This window comes from Mustela lutreola, chromosome 15, assembly GCF_030435805.1.
Source record: "Mustela lutreola isolate mMusLut2 chromosome 15, mMusLut2.pri, whole genome shotgun sequence".
In the NCBI taxonomy this organism is placed as follows: Eukaryota; Metazoa; Chordata; class Mammalia; order Carnivora; family Mustelidae; genus Mustela; species Mustela lutreola.
In genome coordinates, this window is record NC_081304.1 from 50747217 (window position 1) to 50768361 (window position 21145).

Genomic DNA, 21145 nt, shown 5'->3' on the forward strand with positions numbered 1-21145 from the left:
ATTATAAAAAAAAAGAAGCATCCCTTTCTCAAAACTTAATTAGGCCTAAACAGTTGGCAGATTTAGGTTTTCACATCTGCTTGATGTCATCCCTCCAACAACCAAATCCAAAGTTCCGATGTTATCACAAGAGAAAAAGGTTATTTGAATCTGTACTCATTAAGACTATAATAGGGGAAATGAAAACAGAGAAATCACAAAGAGCATTTTCCCCATGCTGGTGTCAAGCTGACCTCATGTTGGTCCTTATCTGGTCAGGACAGTGGTCATGACCCACTGTCCTTAGATCTATACAAGTTTTGGCACTTCCTATTCCCAGGCAGAGGAGGGTGAACAGGAAATGGAAAATGCCTGGCCCTAGAAAGGCATCTTTCAGAATAAAGACAAGGCCTTGGCCCAAGCTATAGTACATGAATCTATAAAATCTAATCATGTCTCCTTATAAGTCTCTTCCCTTCTCAGACTGGTTCCTTATGTAGTCTCTTAACTACACTTGCATTGGCTTAACTCCAATCAGATCAGCACCGCTGTCAGTCACTAGATCATAGGTACACAGTATTGGGCTTGACTGTTATAATAAGAGTAGGGTCTTATTTGTAATAAAAAACTATAAAAGCAAGGGCTCTAAGTCACCTTTAACGCAGAAAATTTGGATGAAACTTCTAAGCCCAACAACAGAGAAATATTGAAGCAAACTTACCTCTTTTTTTGCCTTCAAAGGCATATCCTCTGAAATAACTCAAGAAATATAAGGAAGGGGGCGCCTGGGTGGCTCAGTGGGTTAAAGCCTCTGCCTTCGGCTCAGGTCATGATCCCAGAGTCCTGGGATCAAGCCCCACATTGGGCTCTCTGCTCAGCAGGGAGCCTTGTTCCCCCTGTCTCTCTCTGCCTGCCTCTCTGCCTCTCTGCCTGCTTGTGATCTCTGTCAAATAAATAAATAAAATTTTATATATATATATGTATGTAGGGCTGTAGCACTGGAAAGAGAGAATGATATAATAAAGGGACTATAAATATGAAGGAATTCCTGAAAGAAGTGAAGCAGCTGGAATCAAATCAACAGAAAAGTTGATCATGCCAAAGAGCCTAGTGATTTAACACAGGTAAAATAATAGGCTCCATGAGAAGTGGATGGGTTTTCCAACCAAGCCCCAGAAACTGCCCAAAGGCAGGATAGCAGAAAGTCAGGCCATGGGCAGGCTGTGAGGCAGGCAGTGGAGGTACACAGAGCAATCCCATTAACTTCTCAGAGCTCTACAACTTCTAGTCAAAGACATAAGGGTGAAAAGAGTATAAATATAAAAAGAATCCAAATCACCATTATTTCCGGATAGGATTTTCTCCTTTGAAAATCCAAGAGAATCAACTAAAAATCTATTAAAAAACAAAGTTCAGGGGACGCCTGGGTGGCTCAGTTGGTTAAGCATTTGCCTTCGACTCAGAGTCCTGGGATGCAGTTCCACATCAGGCTCCCTGCTTATCGAGGAGCCTGCGTCTCCTTCTGCCTGCCGTTCCCCCTGCTTGTGCGCACTCTCTCTCTGACAAATAAATGTATTTTAAAAGATTTCATTGATTTATTTGAGAGAGATAGAGAGAGCTCATGCATGAGCAGAGGGGTTGGGGAGAGGAAGAAGCAGACTCCCTGTTGAGCAGAAAGACTGATGTGGGACTTGATCCCAGAACCCTGGGATTGTGACATGAGCTGAAGGCAGATGCTTAACCAACTGAGCCACCCAGGCATGCTGACAAATCTTTAAAAAAAAAAAAATAGGAAAGAAAGAAATCTCAGCAAGTGGGGAAATGTCATATTTCTGAGTAGGATACGGTAAAGAAAGCAATTCTTCCCAACCTAATCTGTACATTTAAACTAAAATCCTTAATTTAATCCTTAGGTTAAAAGGCTTTATTTTAATCTTATCTTTAATCTTATCTTTCACAGATACTAAGAGTTATCTGAAAAAATATAATCAGTAACTTTTCTTAAGAATGAAAATGTCCTATCAGGTATCAAAATTTACTGCAAAGTTATATGGATTAAAACTGGTATCAAAAACAGGACACCATTTTTCACAATGATCAGGTTAGCAAAATAGTTAAAAGTTTGATGGTGTCCAGTGATAGCAAGGTATACAGTGGAGGCAAGGTATACAGTGGCACTTCATATACTCTAAGTGCAGGTATAAACTGGCAAAAATTTTCTGGAGGTTGACAGATGATGTTCCATTAGTTTTGGGTATACAACATAGTGATTCAACAACTCCACATGTTGTGCTTTGCTCACCCCAAGTGTAGCTACCATCTGTCACCATATGATGCTATTACTATACCATTGATTATAATCCCCATTCTGTGCTTTTCATTCCTGTGACTTATTTCATCTATCGAAATTTCAAATGCACATCATCTCTGAGCCAATAATTGTGCTAGGAACTTACCCATCAATATACTGGAAAAGCAAACAAGACCAGATACATGTTTAGAGAAGTTCATCATACCCTTTCTTTGTAATAAAAAAAGGAAACAGAAACAACCTAAATATCCACTTTGTTAAGCTTTTAAAAAAATTTTTTTTAAGTTTAATTTTTATAAGTTTTTTAATTGTTAAGTAAATACAACATAGTGTATTATAGAACTGTTAAAAAGATTGGGGTATGGGGCGCCTGGGTGGCTCAGTGGGTTGGGCCGCTGCCTTCGGCTCAGGTCATGATCTCAGGGTCCTGGGATCGAGTCCCACATCGGGCTCTCTGCTCAGCAGGAAGCCTGCTTCCCCTTCTCTCTCTGCCTGCCTCTCTGTCCACTTGTGATCTCTGTCAAATAAATAAATAAAATTAAAAACAAAAACAAACACAAACAAAACAAAACAAAAAGATTGGGATATATCTGCAGATATTGCTATTAAAAGGTACCTAGAATCTACTAGATGAAAAAGCAGGAGGTGGGACACTACACACTACATACAATGTAATTCCATTTATATATTTATATTTCTAAACATATATATATATGTCTGGAGAGATATATGTAGATATATTTAGTTATATTTAGATATATTAGATAATATCTAAATATATCTAGAGAAGAGAGAAAGTAAGTTTATGTTGGTATATTCATAGGAATTTTTTTTTAAAGATTTTATATCTTTATTTGACAGACAGAGATCACAATCAGGCAGAGAGAGACAGGGGGAACAAGGCTCCCTGCTGAGCAGAGAGCCCAATGTGGGGCTTGATCCCAGGACTTTGGGATCATGACCTGAGCTGAAGGCAGAGGCTTTAACCCACTGAGCCACCCAGGCGCCCTCACAGGAATATTTTTAAAGGAACAGCTAAAAATTTCTTAACAGTGGTTGCATTTGGAAAGAAATTGGGGGTGGAGAGGAAAGGGAGACTTACTTTTCCTTTTTTAGACACCTTTGTGCTCTTTCGAATTTATCATTTGCAAAATGCTAGAAAATGTTCCTTCAATTGTGGTATTGGTACAAGAACAAACAGATCAGTGAAACAAAATTAAGTTTCCAAAATTTATATGTATATATATGAATTTCACAAGGAGTAACAGCAGAATTTCACATTAATGACCATTTCAATAAATGACATAGGGACAACTATTATTCACTGGAAATCTTATAATGAGACTCAAGGTCAACAACAAAACAGAAACCACTCTAGGTATTTCAAGCAGAAAGGGATTTAATAGAGAGAGTTAGGTTTCAAATTTGTCAGGAGGGCTAGAAAATAAAAACAGGAGAGTTGGTATGACCCAGAGGTCAGGAGTTGCAGGAAGCTGCCACCACTGCTGGAGGCCACAGCCAAAAGAAAGACTTCTCTATCTTTCCACCTTCCAGTCTTATGCAAGTCCCTCTCACTGCCAAAACCTAAACTAGAAACCCACCTGCAAGGGAGGAAATGTTTAGTCTTTTAACCCCTGTGATATAGGAGTGTAGAAAAGCAAAGGAGGTGGAAAGTTAGTCATGCTTCTGGGAGAAAACAAACAAAATGAAAATTGAAAAAACAAAATCCAGTCCCTAATTCATACCTTATACACATACACATTTCAGAAAAAAAAAATAAAATTTAAAAGAAATAAAGAAAGCATCTGAATTAAATATAAGGATCACTTTGTACATTATATACTGACTTAATTTTTATGTGATAACTTTTATGATACATGAAAAGAAAGATTTCTCCACTGTAGGGTTAAGAGTATGGAGATGAGTCAAGTTTTAACATAGGGCATAAAGATAAAATAAGATACTAAGAACAAAGTCAGCCTGTAACAAGGCCCTAATCTGTGCTCCCAACTCCCAGGCCAGTTCCATCTCCTCCTGTGGAAGAGTGCTCTCTCCTAGTGACAGTATTTACTGAGCAACAAAAGTCTCCTAAGCAATTCGCTAAGCAGGAAGCTGGGTAAGGATTAGCACAGTGCATTATTTAAATAGATATACTCATACATATAACAGAAATGAAACTACAGAACAAAGTCTTGGTTTTCTCTTCACCTCTCTAGTTCCTGTTTTGGTGACTTCTATTTTTCTACTTTTTACATTTGTTACAGGTGGTGCTTTTCATGGCCTGATTTGAAATAATAGACAACATCTTAGGATCTTGAAAATGCTAGACTAGGAAAAGCTTCTGACCACTGTCCCCCAAGATGTACTTTGTAGAAGACCACATTGGGAAACATTAATAGAAATGCCAAGAAAAAGCATTCTTAGGCAAATAAGGTTGGAAATTGCTATACCTTCTCTTGGGGAAAAAAATCACAAAGTATATTTCTGTATTAAAGGCACATCTGTAAAGAAAACAGTTTAATTTTATTTAATATTAGATATTTCCCAAGTTTATTTTCTGTAAAACATACAAGCACTTTTGGTACAATGTATGGTTAAAAAACAATATTCCTCAAACAATTTGTTAGATTCTACTCTAGATCATCCTTAAAAAAAAAAAAAAAAAAAAAAGACAGAAGACTGGTTGATGTTCTTTCCCCAAAAATGAGGAAGCTGGTCCTAATCATCTTCTGTGAGCAGATTTTCTGATTTCAGTTGAGTCTTCCTTATGTTCTCCAAGTTCAGGTTTTGGTATTTTCTTTTAAAAAAGCCACACTAAAACAAACAAGGGGAAGTCCCATTACAGACCTAAGATACCCACTTGTTTCAGAAAACCATTATCTAGTTGTTGCCAAAATAGCTCCTATACTCCTCTGCTTTTCATGCCTCCTCTGAATCTCTCCCTGATTATGTGATCCTTCAGGATCTGGTTTTTTTTTTCTTTTTTTCCTTTAAATCAGGAACTATTATATTTTTAAAAAATTTTTTAATTTAAATTCAGTTAACTAACATATAGTACATCATTACTTCTTGATGTAGTGTTCCATGATTCATTAGGGGCATATAATACCCAGGGCTCATCACAGCAGGTCCCCTCCTTAATGCCCATCACTCAGTTACCCCACCCCCCACCTCCTCCCTTCTGTGACCTTCAGTTTGTTTCCTGGAGTCAAGAGTCTCTCATCATTTGTCTCCCTCTCTGATTTCTTCCCATTCACTTTCCCCTCCCTTCCCCTATGGTCCTCTTCACTATTCCTATGTTCCACATATGAGTGCAACCATACAATAACTACGTTTCTCTGACCTAGCACGACGCCCTTCAGTTCCATCCACGTTGATGTAAATGATAGGTATTCATCCTTTCTGATGGCTGAATAATATTCCAATGTATATATGGACCATATCCTCTTTATCCATTCATCTGCTGAAGGACATCTCGGCTCCTTCCACAGTTTAGCTATTGAGGACCTTGCTGCTATGAACATTGGGATACATGTACCCCTTCTTTCCACTACATCTGTACAAGATCCATCTTAAATGCTGCCTTTCCACAAGCCTTTTCTGGTACCCATTCTCCAGTCAGAAGTGAAAAATCACCTTCCTCTTATGTCCCCAAACTCCTTAACCTTTTTAACTTAACTAATTCTAGAAGTATTATAGTTTTGGCTGTAATGCATCTTATTTATGTAAAAATATGCAGCCTACTATGGATAGTATGGCCTCCTACATCAAGAAACTCACAGTCTAGGAGCACTTGGCTGGCTTAGTGACTCTCGATCTCAGGGCTGTAAGTTTGAGCCTCATGCTGGGTGTAAAGATTGCTTAAAAATAAAAAAGTCTTAAAAAAAAAAACTCACAACCTAGTAGGAACAAAAATAATTAAAATACAGTGTGATGCCTGCCACTTGGAAGGGTTTCCAGAAAACAGCATGTTCACAGGAAAAGCATATAACTCAGCTTAGAGACTGAGGAATCTCTGGGCTGAGATTTAAGGAAGAGTGTGAACAAGGTGGAAAAGTGGGGAAAGGCATTGGTGTGGAGGGATAGCAGTATAGACAGCAAGCACAGAAACACAAACTTACTGTTCCATGTGTTCAGAGGAAAAAGTGAGACTTAAGGGTGGAGAGGGGCAGAGGCCACAGAGTGAGGGTCATGAAAGCAGCAAAAAAGTTTGAATGTTAAAACAGGGGAAGGAAAGTAAAGGATTTAAGTAGGGTAATGATCATATCTGTTTTAAGAAAATCTCTCTGTACTCTGATATTTCACACGAGTAGAACTGACCTGGAATAGGATGATTATAATCAGAGTCAAAGCCAGAAGGCCACAACCACTGCTTATAATAATGATAACGAAGACAGGCAAATAACGCTCCTCTTTCAGGAAGATGACTGTGATCTGGAACAAGACAAGGAGATCATCCAATAAGTCTGCTAAAGGAGATGAGAATAAAACTCTACATGTTATTTTAAGGAACAAAATAGAACTTGGCAACATTCTGTATATTGACCGAGGCTGACAGTAAAACAAAAAGCTAAACATTTCTTGATTGCATCATCTAAAATTATCTAAAGAGACTTCCAGTTTCTGATCCTGCATGTGGAGTGCATGATGGGCACCACCCCATACTAACAAGTACAAAGCTGAACAGACTGAAAAATCAACAACTCTTGAGTTTCTAAGAGAGGGAAGACACTTGGCAAACTGCTGCCTCTAAGACTGGTAAGGGAGAAAGACAAATATAGGGAGTAGAGTCTTCCCAGTGCTGGTGTATGAAAATCTGATCTGTAATCAATGAATTATAAGAAGCTCAATACTGACAACTCTCAGAGTTAAAACCCAAGGGAACCCAGTCATAATGGAGCCCCCACAATACTATAAGGCTTTCTTCCAGGAGCTTTACCAGGTTCCTACAGTAAATACTGGAGAAAAATCCCTGGGGTGCCTGGGTGGCTCAGTGGGTTGAGCCGCTGCCTTCGGCTGGGGTCATGATCTCAGGGTCCTGGGATCGAGTCCCGTATCAGGCTCTCTGCTCAGCAGGGGCCTGCTTCCTCCTCTCTCTATGCCTGCCTCTCCATCTAGTTGTGATTTCTCTCTGTCAAATAAATAAATAAAATCTTAAAAAAAAAAAGTAGAAGAAAAGAAAAAAAAAAAGAAAAATCCCTTTGTGCTTCTGGCAAGGGGAGAAGAAAAGGAATCATTTTGAAATAGGCCAGAGCACTCTGTCTGGCCTACCCTCAGGGGAAACTAGTTAATTAGAGCCTAACCTGCTAAGGTATTACCAGGGCCTAACTAACCTGGGGTAAGGGAAATACCCAACTCAAGCCCATTCTAGGGATCCTCCTGTCCCATCTAAGGGGGTTGAAAAAAAATGAGAAATACTTGTGAAGTTCACAGCCCAGAGGCATAGGTTCACTAAAAGACTGAAACCTAATCATAGAATAGTAGAGCACTTCCCCTCCCCACACCTCACCACATTAGTAAAGACCTATTTACAGCAGTTCTTTTTACCTGGTACATCATGTCCAGCTATCAAGAAAAAATTATCAGAAAAAAAAAAGAAAAGAAAAAAATTATAAAACATACAAAAAATACAATTTGAAGACACAAAGCAAGCATCAAAGCCAGACAGAGAAAGGATATTTGAATTATCGGACCTGAAATTTAAAACAACTATGATTAATATGGTAAGGGCTCTAATGGATAAAGTAGACCGCATGTAAGAACAAAGACAAAGAACAGAGAGGTAATTAAGCAGCGATGGAAACCCCAGGAAAGAACAAGACAGAAAGACATACAGAAAGAAAGAAGGAAAGAAAAGAACCAAAAGATATACTAGAGATTTTTAAAAAAAACACTGTAAGAGAAATGATGAATGCCTTTGATGAGCTCATTAGTAGACTAGCATGGCTGACGAAAGAATCTCTGAACTAGGTACACGAAAAGAATCCAGGAAAAGCAAAGGGAACAAACACTGGATGGAAAAAACACACCAACAACAGCACAATAAAATTATCTAAGAAACAAAATACTTCCAATTATTTTGTTCTGTCAGGAGATCTGTTAAGGATTCTTTGACAGTTTTAACAGAAGTCTCAGAGAATTACAATCTCTAGGTTTTAGAGGACACTGAAAGATAGAAAATCAGTTCTACATCCAGCTATGCCACTCTGTGTCCTTGAGCCCCAAGCTCTTCTTCAAAATGATGACTGATTTCAAATAATCTCTATGTCCTTTTCAACTCTGTTCTGACAGCTCTTTTGACCTTGCACAAATCCCACATGAAATATATCACAGAGATACTGGTCTGCTCGTCACCAAACTAAAGGGTATGTTACCTCAAAGACATGATAATAAATGCAAAAGGGCCCCCATGTACACTCCAGCTGACCCTTCAACAACACGGGTTTGAACTGTATAGGTCTGCTTATATGCAGATTTTTTTGGATAAACACAGTACTGTAAATGTATCTTTTATGATTTTCTTAACATTTTCTTTTCTCTAGCTTACTTTATTATAAGAACAGAGTATTTAATATAATAAGGCTTCTGGTTCACAGTATCCTATTAGTAAAGTTCTGGGGGAGTTAAAAGTTATACATGGGTTTTTGACTATGAGGGGAGTTGACACCACTAACCCTCGTGTTGTTCAAGAGTCAGATATACTTACAGAGTTCTTCTATCAGAAGCCAACTCCCAGCATTGTTGTCTAAAGGCTGTCTTAATTTTAGGAGTCTAAGCCCTCTTCTCATTAACAGGACTCACCTGAAAAGCTCAGGGGACACTGCTTCCCAAGTGAGACTCAGTTATGGCCTTCCCATGGCCAGAGCTTCCCAGGACTTAAGTGGGGCCAGAGGGCCACCAAGACTTCTCTGGCCTGCCCAAAACACTGAGCTCCTTTCATGCACATGTTTAGGCACCAAGGTCAGGAGGCCTTTGGCGATCATTTCTACATGAGTTGGAAAGGTGGACAAATTTGCCTTTAAGATTTTTTTTATTTCTGTGCATGTTCAAGTATGCACTTATGCAAGCAGGGAAAGGCAGAGGAAGAGGGAGAGAATCTTTAGTGGACTCTGTGCTGAGCACAGAGACTGATGAGGGGTGCCATCCCTTGACCCTGAGATCATGACCTGAGCTGAAACCAAGAGCTGAATGCTCAACTAACTCAACCACTCAGGTACCCCTGAACAAATTCACCTTTAAAGCCTCTTCCAATTAAGTTATAAATGCCGGTTACTTCCTATAGTTGACCCTCCAGGTAACTATGTAATTCACATGTAGCTGAGGTTAATAGGAGTAAGTTCTGGGCCTTGCAAATAGGGAGGGAGCAAAGCAACAGAGAGGGAGGAAGAAAAAGAAGAAAGCTGGTTTTTCTTCTATGGAAGAGTGAAGTAGAGGGCAGTGGGGAAGGACTTGAGAATCTGGGTTTAGGAATGTAATGAAACAAGTCCCAAGGTCATAGTGATGTAACGGGACAGATTTCAGTAGAAGAAATGCTCCTCTTTCTCAAAGTCTCTTCCCCCTTTCCTCTTCTAAACCCACAAGTTCCAAATTTGACATAAAGCTACCCTGGTTAAGATGGAGAGAGAAACAGGACACAGAATACTAGTGCTTGTAGTCAAACACTGATGCGGTCTACCCAACAACTATTCTCTCCTTTTAATTTTTATTCAGAAATCATCACTGGTCTAAGCTAATCATGACAGAGCTATTCCCCTTTGCCAGTGACTGACATCAGAGCCAGTTCTCACTGAAAAGATGTATAGAAATAGTTCCTGGGAGTTTTTAGGAAAATTTCCCTCCCTGAAAAGGGAAGACACACTTAGAAAAATTCCTTTTGCATCTACTGATCTCTTGCTTCCTACTTTGTATCCTGCCATATGAAGAAACAGCACTGGGAAAGGTGGCATCTTTGTGCTGGCTACAAGGGAAGGTGGCACCAACACAGATGGTAGGGCACAAGATCCAAAGGAGCCAAGTCCTTGACCAGACAAATAACAGATGCCTTTATGGTACATTAGTGGAAGTCTTCCCTTACTTGCAGATAAAATGCACTTGGATACATAGCTATTTATACTCATAGGTTCACGCTACCTTATGTGCTTATTGTCAGTAACAACTTAATACTTTGCTTAGGATGCTGAATTTAAAGGAAGGAAAATAATTATTGGGAATCTATGTACAGAAATAAATGCATCACTAAGAGAGGTAAATAAATTATTTATAAATATGTACATATACGAAACTGTTAATCGTAACGCTCTTTGTGAAGAAATTAGGGACATGGGGGGCTGAGGAACCATTATTTTACATTTGATATTTTTCTGTGAGGCTTGGATTTTCTTGCTGGTTTGTTTGTTTTTTTTTAAACTGGGCAGTGGGATAATGGAGCGATTCTTTCCTCCATATAATTTTCTGTATTAGAAATACTTAAAAATAAAAAGGAAATGTTATTTCTGACATGTCTGGAGAACTGTTCCTTTTTCCTCTTCCAGAAAAGAAATCAGAGGATCTAATATTTAGAAATCCAATGTCACTCTCTTGACATTCCCTCCAGTAATAATCATGCCTGACCAACGAGCCCACAGATGGATTATCTCTCAAGTTAGTCGCTGCTGCCAGCTGACAATTAACCACATCTAGTTTAAGTGTGAACAAGATTATTTAGCTCACAGTCACAGACATCAGTTTGATTTGTGGTCGCACTTTTGCAAAAGAAATCCCAAGAGTTCTCCTATTTAATTTAAAATTTATAAAAGAATTACACATTCCTGAGTAACTGGTTAATATAAACACTGACACTGTACACTAGGAAGGCTGTCAATGTATACAAAAGATAATAATTTCTCACTTAGCATATTTTAAAGATATATTTTTCAAATCAAAGTACACATAGCTGTTGATTAGAGCATAGTTATTTCGGCTTAGTCCTCTTATTCAATTGCCATTTCAAAGATGGAAACACCGAGGCAGAAGCTGACTAATTCAAGGTTCCAGAGGCAGATGGTGGTAGAGTCAAAATCAGAGGTGGCAAGACTGAAAACAGGAAGAGCTACCTGTACAGAGACTCGAAGGCTAGGCATAGTTTTCCCCAGAACACTGCTCAGAAAACCAGAAAATAGCCAGGGATTACCTCAGTTCTGTGGTTCTCTGCATTCAGCCCCTCATATAGAGATTTGTTGAAATAGATTTCACCAAGGATCTGCAGTTCATTTACACCTCTTGGTAACTGTGAGATGGAGGGTAGATAAAAACACATTTTAGACATAGACTTACTTTTTTTGAACAGTATCTTTTCCTTTAAACGTGTTCCTTCTCCTGTATTCCTTTGTCTAGTTAGCTGTCTTGGCAATCACAAAGTTACCAAAGCAAGAAACCTACAATCATTCCCCAATTTCTTTTCCTATACACTTTACCTCATGTCACAGCCTCACTCACCAGCCCCAATTCAGTTCTTGACAATTCTTTTTTTTTTTTTTTTCTTTCCTCACATCTGTCCCTTTTCTCCATTCTTCATTGCTACTCCTTCAGTTCAGATATCATCATTCTTACCTGGATCACTGTGAGGAGTTAAACTTCATCCTAATGCCCACTTTAGAATGAGTGACCAGGAAATGCCTCTCTAAGAAGGTAACATCGGAGCTAAATATAAGAAACCATGCACATGAAGATACGGGGGAAGAACAGTGGGAGAAGGGAGAGCAGAGGCAAAGATCCTGTGGCCAGAATAATATTGGAGAAACAGAAAGGACAGAATAGCTGGAGTATACAAAGTGGGAAAGAGCCGAGTACTAGGAGATAAAGTTGAAGAAGCAGAGACTAGATCATGCAGTGCCTTGCAGGCCATTGAAAAAGTATGTGTTTTACTTGGGGTGCCTTCAAATGTAACTTTTTTGTTTTCAGAGCCATGGCACAATGTTTACTTAAAATAGCTGTTATGTGAATAAAGATTTGCAGAAGGCGTGGCAAGAGCAGAGACAGGAGGAAAAAACAGCTTACTGCAACGGCCTGGGCAAGAGATGGTGGCCTGAACTACAACAGTAGCAGTGGAGATGGAGAGAAGTGAATGGATTTATAACATCTTTTGGAGGTGGAATGATGGGGCTTGGGGCTGGAATAGATGTGGGGATGTAAGAAAGGAAGGAGTCACAGCTATCTCCTAAGTTAAGTAACTACAGTCACTTACCCTAGTATATTACCCCAAGTAACTGTGTAAAGAACAGATTGGGGCAAAAGGTGAATCGAGACACCTGTTTTGGACATGTTACATTTGAGATGCTATTAACTTTTCTCGGACAGAAAGCCGATGCACATGAGCAGCAGAACAATCAAATCTGAAGCATTCGCCATCTCAAGTACCTGCTGAGACTGATTCAAGGAGAGCTCTGCAGCCACCGTTACATTTTCTTTATTTGAAGTGATGGTGCAGTTCACTGAATACCATTGGTCCACATACTGAAAAGGAAACTCTGATTACAGTTAAGCACTATCCCCTTTTGCGTGAAAAGGCAGAAAACCTAACAGTACGCAGAGGACGTTCAAGTTCCAGAATAGAGGTGCGAACAGGTTCAGCGCTCCCCTTGCTCACCTTGGCTCAAGCAAAGCCGCAACCGTGGCTGACATGACCCAGAGAAGAAGCTAAGGAGAGCCTGGAGGCCACCCTGCATTCGCTTTCAGCAGCAGCAGCCCCGCGCCGCTCACGTCACCCGCTTCAAGCCCTCCTCCCTCCCTAAGCTCTCGGGAAGGCCGCGCTCACCCAAACGGGGTCTTTCCCACATTCTTTCTCCAGACTGGAGTTGCACTTAGTGTTGGCCTGAAACGAGAGCCATGACAGTACGGATAAGAAGATGCCAAATTGCCAGTCACCCGCCTCCCGCGGGACCCGTTGTGATGCGCATGCTCACGGCCGGGCGCTAGGACCCAGCAGTCAGGCCCGCCCGTGCGTCTGTCTTAAGGAAGTCTCGCGGTGTTTGCATTTGAATCTCCGGGCGGGTGCCGACCATGGCGGCGTCACGCCAGCGACTCGGGAATCGCCTCTTCCGAACGTATGGGGCTGTGGGCGGCGGGAGGCCGCGGCGGCGGCCGGACCGGGCAGTCGCGCAGTGGTTCCCGCCGCAAGACCGGAAGCGTTTTTTCAGCAGCAGCAGTAGTAGCAGCGACGGTCCCTCGGGGTCTATCGCTTCCGACGATCCCGACGACCCTGACTTCCTCGACGTTCCGGTAAGTCAGCGGCGGAGGCGCCCTGGCGGCCAAGCCTCCAAGGACTGGCCGAGTCTGATCGTGACTCCACGACGCCTGAGGCTGCGAGCTCGGCCTCCGCAGAAGTGCAGCACCCCCTGCGGCCCGCTTGGACCGCCGCCCTTTCCTAAGGGCAACCCAGGCCGCCTCAGCCCGGACCTCAGTACATGCGACCAGCCCGAGGACGGCGGCGAGCTGGGCACCAGTGCCTCCCTGTTCAACAGTCTGGCCTCTCCCGGCCCTGGCCCCTCCGCCTCTCTGGATGCGGCCTCCGAAGTCCCGAGCGGCTTCCATCTCCCAGCAGCCTCCCCGGACCCAACATCCCTCCATGGCTTCCAGGAGGCAGCAGCGGGAGGAAGCAGGTTCACCAGACTGGCCCACCAAGCCCACGCCAGCCTCAGGTCAGCTCTCTTTAGTCTTATGGACTCTGGAAACCCTGAAGATTCTGAGTTTGCGGCAGATGGGAAGAATATGAGGGAGTCTTGCTGTGAAAGGGAATGGGCTGGGAAGAGGTTGGAGAGGCCAGGTTTATCAAGCATCGATAAGAAGAGGGCCACAGACCAGGACTCCTGTCAAGAGATTGGGTCTCAAGGGGCTGCCCAGATGGACGAGGAGGCAGATGGTTGCAAGGGCTGTATTGTACCTGGGGAAATCAACAGGTTTGAGAGAACTGGGCCTAGGCGAAAAAGGAAACTTCAGGAAACAGCAGAAACCTCCCTTCTCCATTATCACCAGTTTAAGAAGAGCCAAAAGATGGAAAAAGACTCATTCCTCACCCAGGACCTGACTCATTTACAGAACGACTGCTCTTGGACCAAAGCCAGGGCTTCCTTCAGTTTCCACAAGAAGAAGATGGTGACTGCTGTGTCTGAAGTATGCAGCAGCCACACCATTGCCAGTTCTCTCTCTGAGTCCCTCATATCCGAATATTCAAACCCTCCTGTTATGAACAGAACAAATAGTGCTCTGTCTCCTTGGCGCTGCTCTTCCATGTATTTGCTAACCCCCTTAAAGACATTACATGTCACAGACAAAAAGGCATCTGATGCTGAGAAAGTTTATGGGGAATGCAATCAGGAAGGTCCTATCCCCTTTAGTCATTGCCTTTCCACAGAAAAATTGGAGTGCTGTCAGAAGATTGGGGAAGGAGTGTTTGGAGAAGTGTTTCAAACAGTGGCTAATCACACACCTGTTGCCCTAAAAATCATTGCTATTGAAGGACCAGATTTAGTCAATGGAGCCCATCAAAAAACTTTTGAGGAAATTCTGCCAGAGATAATCATCTCCAAAGAGTTGAGCCTCTTGTCTGATGAGGTATGCAACCGTACAGAAGGCTTTATTGGTTTGAACTCAGTGCACTGTGTTCAAGGATCTTACCCTCCCTTGCTTCTCCAAGCCTGGGACCATTACAACTCAACTAAAGGGTCTGCAAATGACCGGCCTGACTTTTTTGAGGAAGACCAGCTCTTCATTGTACTGGAATTTGAGTTTGGAGGGACTGACTTAGAACAAATGAGAACGAAGTTGTCCTCCATGGCTACTGCAAAGAGCATCCTACACCAGATCACGGCATCCCTCGCGGTGGCAGAGGCATCACTGCACTTTGAGCACCGAGACTTACACTGGGGGAACGTGCTCTTAAAGAAAACCAGCCTCAAAGAGCTCCACTACACCCTTAACGGGAAGACAAGCAGTATCCCCACCCGTGGATTGCAAGTCAATATCATTGACTACACACTGTCACGGTTGGAGCGGGATGGGATTGTGGTGTTCTGTGACATTTCCATGGATGAGGACCTATTTACAGGTGAAGGTGACTACCAGTTTGAGATCTATAGGCTAATGAGGAAGGAGAACAACAACTGCTGGGGTGAATATCACCCTTACAATAATGTGCTCTGGCTCCATTACCTAACAGATAAGATTCTGAAACAGATGACCTTCAAGATTAAATGTAACACCCCTGCCATGAAACAAATGAAGAGAAAGATCCAGCATTTTTATAGGACAATGCTGAACTTCAGCTCTGCCACTGACTTGCTTTGCCAGCACAGTCTATTTAAATGAGCCAGAGGTGCCTTACTGGCCCAAACTGAGAGGACACTGGTCTTAAAGCCCCTGATGCTATTTTCAATCTCCATCCCCAGAGCAGGGTGGAATTCCCATTCTAAACGTTTCTAGAAATTAACAAATGTTCTTTAAAAATAAACTATACCTGGGAACAAATGATTACAATATATAAGCCCTCTTTTTGTCAACAGACTCCATTCTGTAAATGCCTTTCCATATATTCATTTTTGAACCTTGACATTTCATAAACCCTGAGCAAAAAAAAAATTCAGGAAAGCCAAAGGCCTCAGCTTTCATAGTGATCAGAGCCTGTGGCTGTGGGTATCATAAGGGAAGTCAACTGAGAGCAAAGGAGCTGTAGCAAAGCAGAGACAGGGACAGACTGGAGGGAGGAAAGATAGTAAATTTATAGGGAGAAGGGCAAGAAGTACCTGTTTATCAAACTTATTTGTCAATTACAAAGAAGCAGAATTTATCAGTTTTTCAAAGGGAAAATAAATATGTCCATGGGTTTTAAAAAGGTTTGAATTTTTGGTTATTTTTCATCAAGGGAAGGAAAACTGAAATGTTTTAAGAACCGAATGGTTGCTATTTCTTGTGAACATGACTGGTAATTTACTCCTAATGTGTTCCTAAGTTAACTAGACTTGTTTTTACTCCTTTCCTAGAATTCTAGTTTTACACCTTTAAGAATCCACAGTCACTCTGGAAAGAGAGGTGATTGTGATAAAAAACAAAAGAAAAAAAAACTTCTAAGTACCTGAATCTTTGTCAGGTTTTTCACTCTTATAAACTGGAGACCTTGTAATTTGATTGGAACACAAATTTGCAGCTGGAATACAGCTCCAAAGAGATTTTCCCCATGTATCTACAAAATAAAATCAGAGAATGGGAAATCAAAACTGGTGTTGTTTTGCCACCTGTAACTTTGCAATAATAAGCATTAAGCACTTACATTGAAGAGGAATTCTTTGTAGACAGAAAGCCCCTGGCTTGTGTTCATGTACATCACTGAAGGTCTGCAAATGAGAGGATATTTGTTAGGCCTCAAGGCCTTTTTCTTTCAAATGAGTTGAATGCTACCAGTTGGATACACTAGGACAGAGGGCACCATATCCTTAAGAAGAATCAAAGCTGAATATCAAAATGTAAAGTGGTGGTAGGGCAGTTCAGGTAGAAATATTTGAATTCTGTATATTTGGGCTGGTTCTGTGTCTAATTGTTAATCCTTGGTGGCCTTACTTTTCGCCTTCCTTCTTTCCCAATCCCACAGCACCTCTCTTCCCTCCTTAGTATTATGTCAGTAACCTTTAGTATTAAGACCAGTTGGTACTGCTCCTTCCTTGATTACTACCATGGGGTTTCTGGGACCAAACTTCATCCCTTAGCGATCAGTGGGAGCCTGGATTTTAAGCAGCTTCCTGTCCGAGATGGGGAATGCTTGCATCCACTCTGACCACCTGAAAGCTGCAGGTGTTGGCCCCTTGGAAGTACTTACTTCGGAAGAACTGCGATGAAGGCATGCTTGAATTGAAGGCTGTGGCTCTGTTTGACTGAAGAATTTCTGTCATTGAAACTAGGAAATAAGAATGTCAGTTCACAGCTCATCCACTTTGTTCACAGCTGCTTATATACCTTGGCTTCTCGGGGTCAGGGAAAGTCAGATAAGAAAAGATGCTTGAAGATAAGTAATTAGAGTGCAGAAGACTTGCTAGAAGACCACAGTTGCAGAAACATTGGTTTAAAAAGGTTTTCTCAACCTTGACAATAATGAAATTTTGGGCCAAATAATTTTTTGTGAGAAACCATCTTGTATACTCTGTGATGTTTAGCAGCATCCCTGGCCTCTATCCACTAGATACCAGAAGCATTCCCGCACCCCACAAGTTGTGGCAACCAAAAATGTTTTCAGGCATTGCCCCTGATGGACAGAATCATCCCTGTTTTGAGAACCCTTTCCCACCGCTATACCCATACTGCAGATGGCGGGGCTTCTCCAAGTGAAATGACAGGAATAGAACCTCTGTCCAAGGCTCATTTACTAGATTATACCATAGTTTTGTTTTGTGTGTCAATAAAAAAGGACATTTTAAACAACTCTGATAATAAGAAAGGAAAACCAAGTCACTGCAGCAGCACAGATTCCTTCTGTGGCTTCACTGAGGCTCTTCTTGGGCAGTGACAGAGCCACAGCTCTTACACATGCACATGGGAGGGAGACTTTTTCCAGGGCCACAGCCTGGACATAGGGCCCACTTACTTGGTGACTGTCACAGTGATATCGGCTGTCCTGTTGGGAAAGACATTCTCCTCTAGCTGCCAAACTACTGAAAAGTTTGCCTATTTAAAAAAAGGAAAAAGAAAAGGTCACCTGATTCCTCCCTACCACTCACAATTCAAACTGCTTTCTACTAACTAAACTGACCTGGGAAACAATTATTATGCCTCACATTTTTTAGCACAGCATGCCTCCACATCCATTATTCCACATAAGCAACACAATGTCAATATGGAGTAAGCAGGGCAGACAGCATTATTCCTCTTTCACAGCTGAGGAAACCATTTCAGAGCACAGCACAAAGACCATCAGTGGCAGATGAGGGATTCACTGACCACTAGTAACTTTGGGCCTGCTGCTCTTCCCATACTACTCCCAACTTCACTCTGCTGTATGGGGCTGAGTCAACAGTTTGTGGCTGTATCCCCCAGCCACCACTCCTTACTTTGAAAGCAAACTTGGTAGCTCTAAGCTCTGCTGTGGATAGATTGCAATAAAGGGAAATGTGGAGACCACTGCTAAGATTCAAATGACACTGGGATATAGGAGACACCACCTCCAAGACAGTGAGAAGAGTCAGCCAATCCAAACACTCACAGATGACCTCTTGAGTACAGGGTGACCAATCTTGCAGTTCATGGCCAGCTCAGAAGCATTTGGCTTCGGGTCATCACACTGAATGTCTGGAGAAGGAGGCTGTTAACACAGAGAAGACACTGTTCTTAAAGAGCAAGAAAATAAGCAGTTTCCTGATACCAATTCAACAAACATTCACTGATTTTCTACATGCCAGACATCTGCCAGGAGCCTTGGGACACTAATCAGACTTGGTTTCTGTCTTCCTCCCAAGCTGGGCAGAAGGGATCAATAGATTGTTGAGGAATTTAAATACAAGGCCCAAGTGGTTCTGTGGAAGGTACAAGGAAAGACAGTATTGCAAGAGGTAAAATCCAACTAGGAGGAATCTATAAAATCTTCAGGGGTAGGAGACATTTGAGCTGTGCAAACCTATCATACTGGGATGGGCTGGAAGGCTAGCATGAGGCCCCACACTGCCACACAGCCTTTCTCAACCAGGGCTCTTCACCTGGACCACTGAATACGGAAGGAGATTTCAGTGGCACTTTTCTTAATTCTCCCAAGGATAGTGCAGCACTGATTCCACTTGAGAAGCTTATGAGATAATTTCATTATTTTCATATAATAGATGCTGTCCTAGCCCAAATAGCCTAAGACCCTAGGGACAAATCTGTAACCTGACAAAGCCAGGTTTACTGACTCCTTACCATGAGAAAACTGCACTGTGGTGTCTCACCAAACAAAATTCAAAACAGTTATTAAGGGATGGTGGGGAAGAGTGGAGTTCAGGTAATATAGAGGTAAAGCAGAGTTTTGGTGGGCTCTAATTAAAGCAGGGTTGTGTATCAAAGGGTCCATCAACATCAGTTCTGGACCCAGGGACCCATTCCTTTGGAAACTCTTAGGGAGTTGTAAAGTTGTGTCCAGAAATGCTGTATCTGAAACTCTGTACCCCAGATGGAAAATAAGACTGCTTCTTTTTAAAGTGACTTATATTCTCTAGTCAAGTGAAATGGTTTCATAATTACAGATAGAACTTTAAGCAGCAAAGTTTTCTGATTGCCTATGGTTTTTGAGAAGATTTCTCAGTGTTACAGTACTTCGCAGCTGCAGGATGTCCTTGGGAGAAACACTGTTTCCTGTTTTCTTGCAGCCAGCTTCCAGGCTGTGACCCCAGGCTCATGAGCAAAAGGGCAGATTCTTACTTTCCCAGTGCAGGCTCATGTGTTAGAGATTTTTTTTTTCCCCTCTCAGAACCCTGGTTAAGAAAGGCTGCAGGCAAGAAAGTGACTACAGAACAGCCGCACTGAAGGTTCTGGAGACAGAGAGCAGCGTGATTGGACTCACAGCACAGCTGTGGTTTGGAGTGTAGTGGTTTGGAGGGGATTCATCTCATTAGTAATTATTTATTGGATGGATCAGGATGAGACTGGAGGCAGGGAGACCAGTTGGGAGGTTTTCCATAAAAAAGCAGGCATACAGGGAGGGAAAGCCATGTGTGGCATATTTCACTGTTACCTTTTGTATCCTTTTAAACTGGAGGTTTCTGGGGTAATTCAAATTCATGGTCGTCATGTAGGAATCTTCCCCAGAGTTAGTTAGGTTAATGTTCATAGTCAGCTCCTTTGTGAGACCAACCACCAATTCCTGCCTACACCGGATAGACAAATAGAAACAAGTTACCAGGGTGCCTGGGTGGCTCAGTGGGTTAAGCCACTGCCTTCGGCTCAGGTCATGATCTCAGGGTCCTGGGATCGAGTCCCGCATCAGGCTCTCTGCTCAGCAGGGAGCCTGCTTCCCTCTCTCTCTCTGCCTGCCTCTCTGTCTACTTGTGATCTCTCTCTGTTAAATAAATAAATAAAATCTTAAAAAAAAAAAAAAAAGAAACAAGTTACCAGTTTATTTAATCTTTAAGAATGACAAGCAGTACATTAGTACATTCTTAACTCCTTAGATTGCCTAGATTTTCTTCCACTCAACATAAACAAATGCCTGGACCACCACACACACCTCAGTTGGTGTGTGAGATGATGATAACGGCTACCATGTTGATTTCTATGTGGCAGGGACTGTGCTAAATACTTCACATCCTGAATTAATCCTCACAATAACCCTATAAGATAGTATGGTTACTCTCCATTTCATAGAAAAGGACAGAAGCTAAGAGAGTCTAACTAATTTGCCTCAGGTCTAGCATTCTCAAAAGACGGTTGGGAAAATTATATTTAAATCCTCTTTCTACTACCAAATCACTGCAACCCTAGGCAAGATACTTCATTCTCCCAAGTTCATACATTTCACATATACTTACGGAGTACTTTCTCTGTGCCAGATATTCTGCTCAATACCAGAGACTGAGCTGCTTGAAGTGTCTGAGACAGATACTGTCCCTGCCTCTTTCTTGGCCTCAGTTTCCCATTCGCAAACTCATTCAGGCCCTTCCAGTTTAAAGAGTGGTTTAAAACAGTCTTTTCAGACTGGGGGATTTGTGAGAGCTTCTTTCAGTCTGCTGAGGTGCTGTGGGGCCCCAGAGTATAAAACCACTATCCACTATTAACAATACAAAGAAAATCTCCTAACCATCCAAAATGTTCAAAAATAGGATAGGAAGCTCTGGGAAGCAACATGACATGTGTTTTGTTGTTATATTGCTT

General features: G+C 41.8%; 1 protein-coding gene across 2 annotated transcripts in view; it reads right to left on the minus strand.

Annotated features, from left to right (window-relative positions):
• Nucleotides 1-4794: 4794 nt before the first annotated feature.
• ITGAE (integrin subunit alpha E) overlaps nt 4795-21145 on the minus strand; it is a 67815-nt gene continuing 51464 nt past the window's right edge. The window contains exons 21-31 of one of the 2 annotated variants that reach the window (XM_059150092.1): nt 20010-20142; nt 18510-18608; nt 17895-17974; nt 17133-17210; nt 16590-16653; nt 16395-16502; nt 13083-13139; nt 12686-12781; nt 11460-11555; nt 6611-6724; nt 4795-5104 (exon numbers count right to left, since the gene is read on the minus strand). In XM_059150092.1, coding sequence (XP_059006075.1) covers nt 5009-5104; nt 6611-6724; nt 11460-11555; nt 12686-12781; nt 13083-13139; nt 16395-16502; nt 16590-16653; nt 17133-17210; nt 17895-17974; nt 18510-18608; nt 20010-20142 — 1021 coding nt within the window. In that variant the 3' untranslated portion in view covers nt 4795-5008. Of the gene's footprint in view, nt 5105-6610; nt 6725-11459; nt 11556-12685; nt 12782-13082; nt 14208-16394; nt 16503-16589; nt 16654-17132; nt 17211-17894; nt 17975-18509; nt 18609-20009; nt 20143-21145 lie in introns of those variants that run through there. The other variant, XR_009348234.1, reaches the window with a different exon arrangement.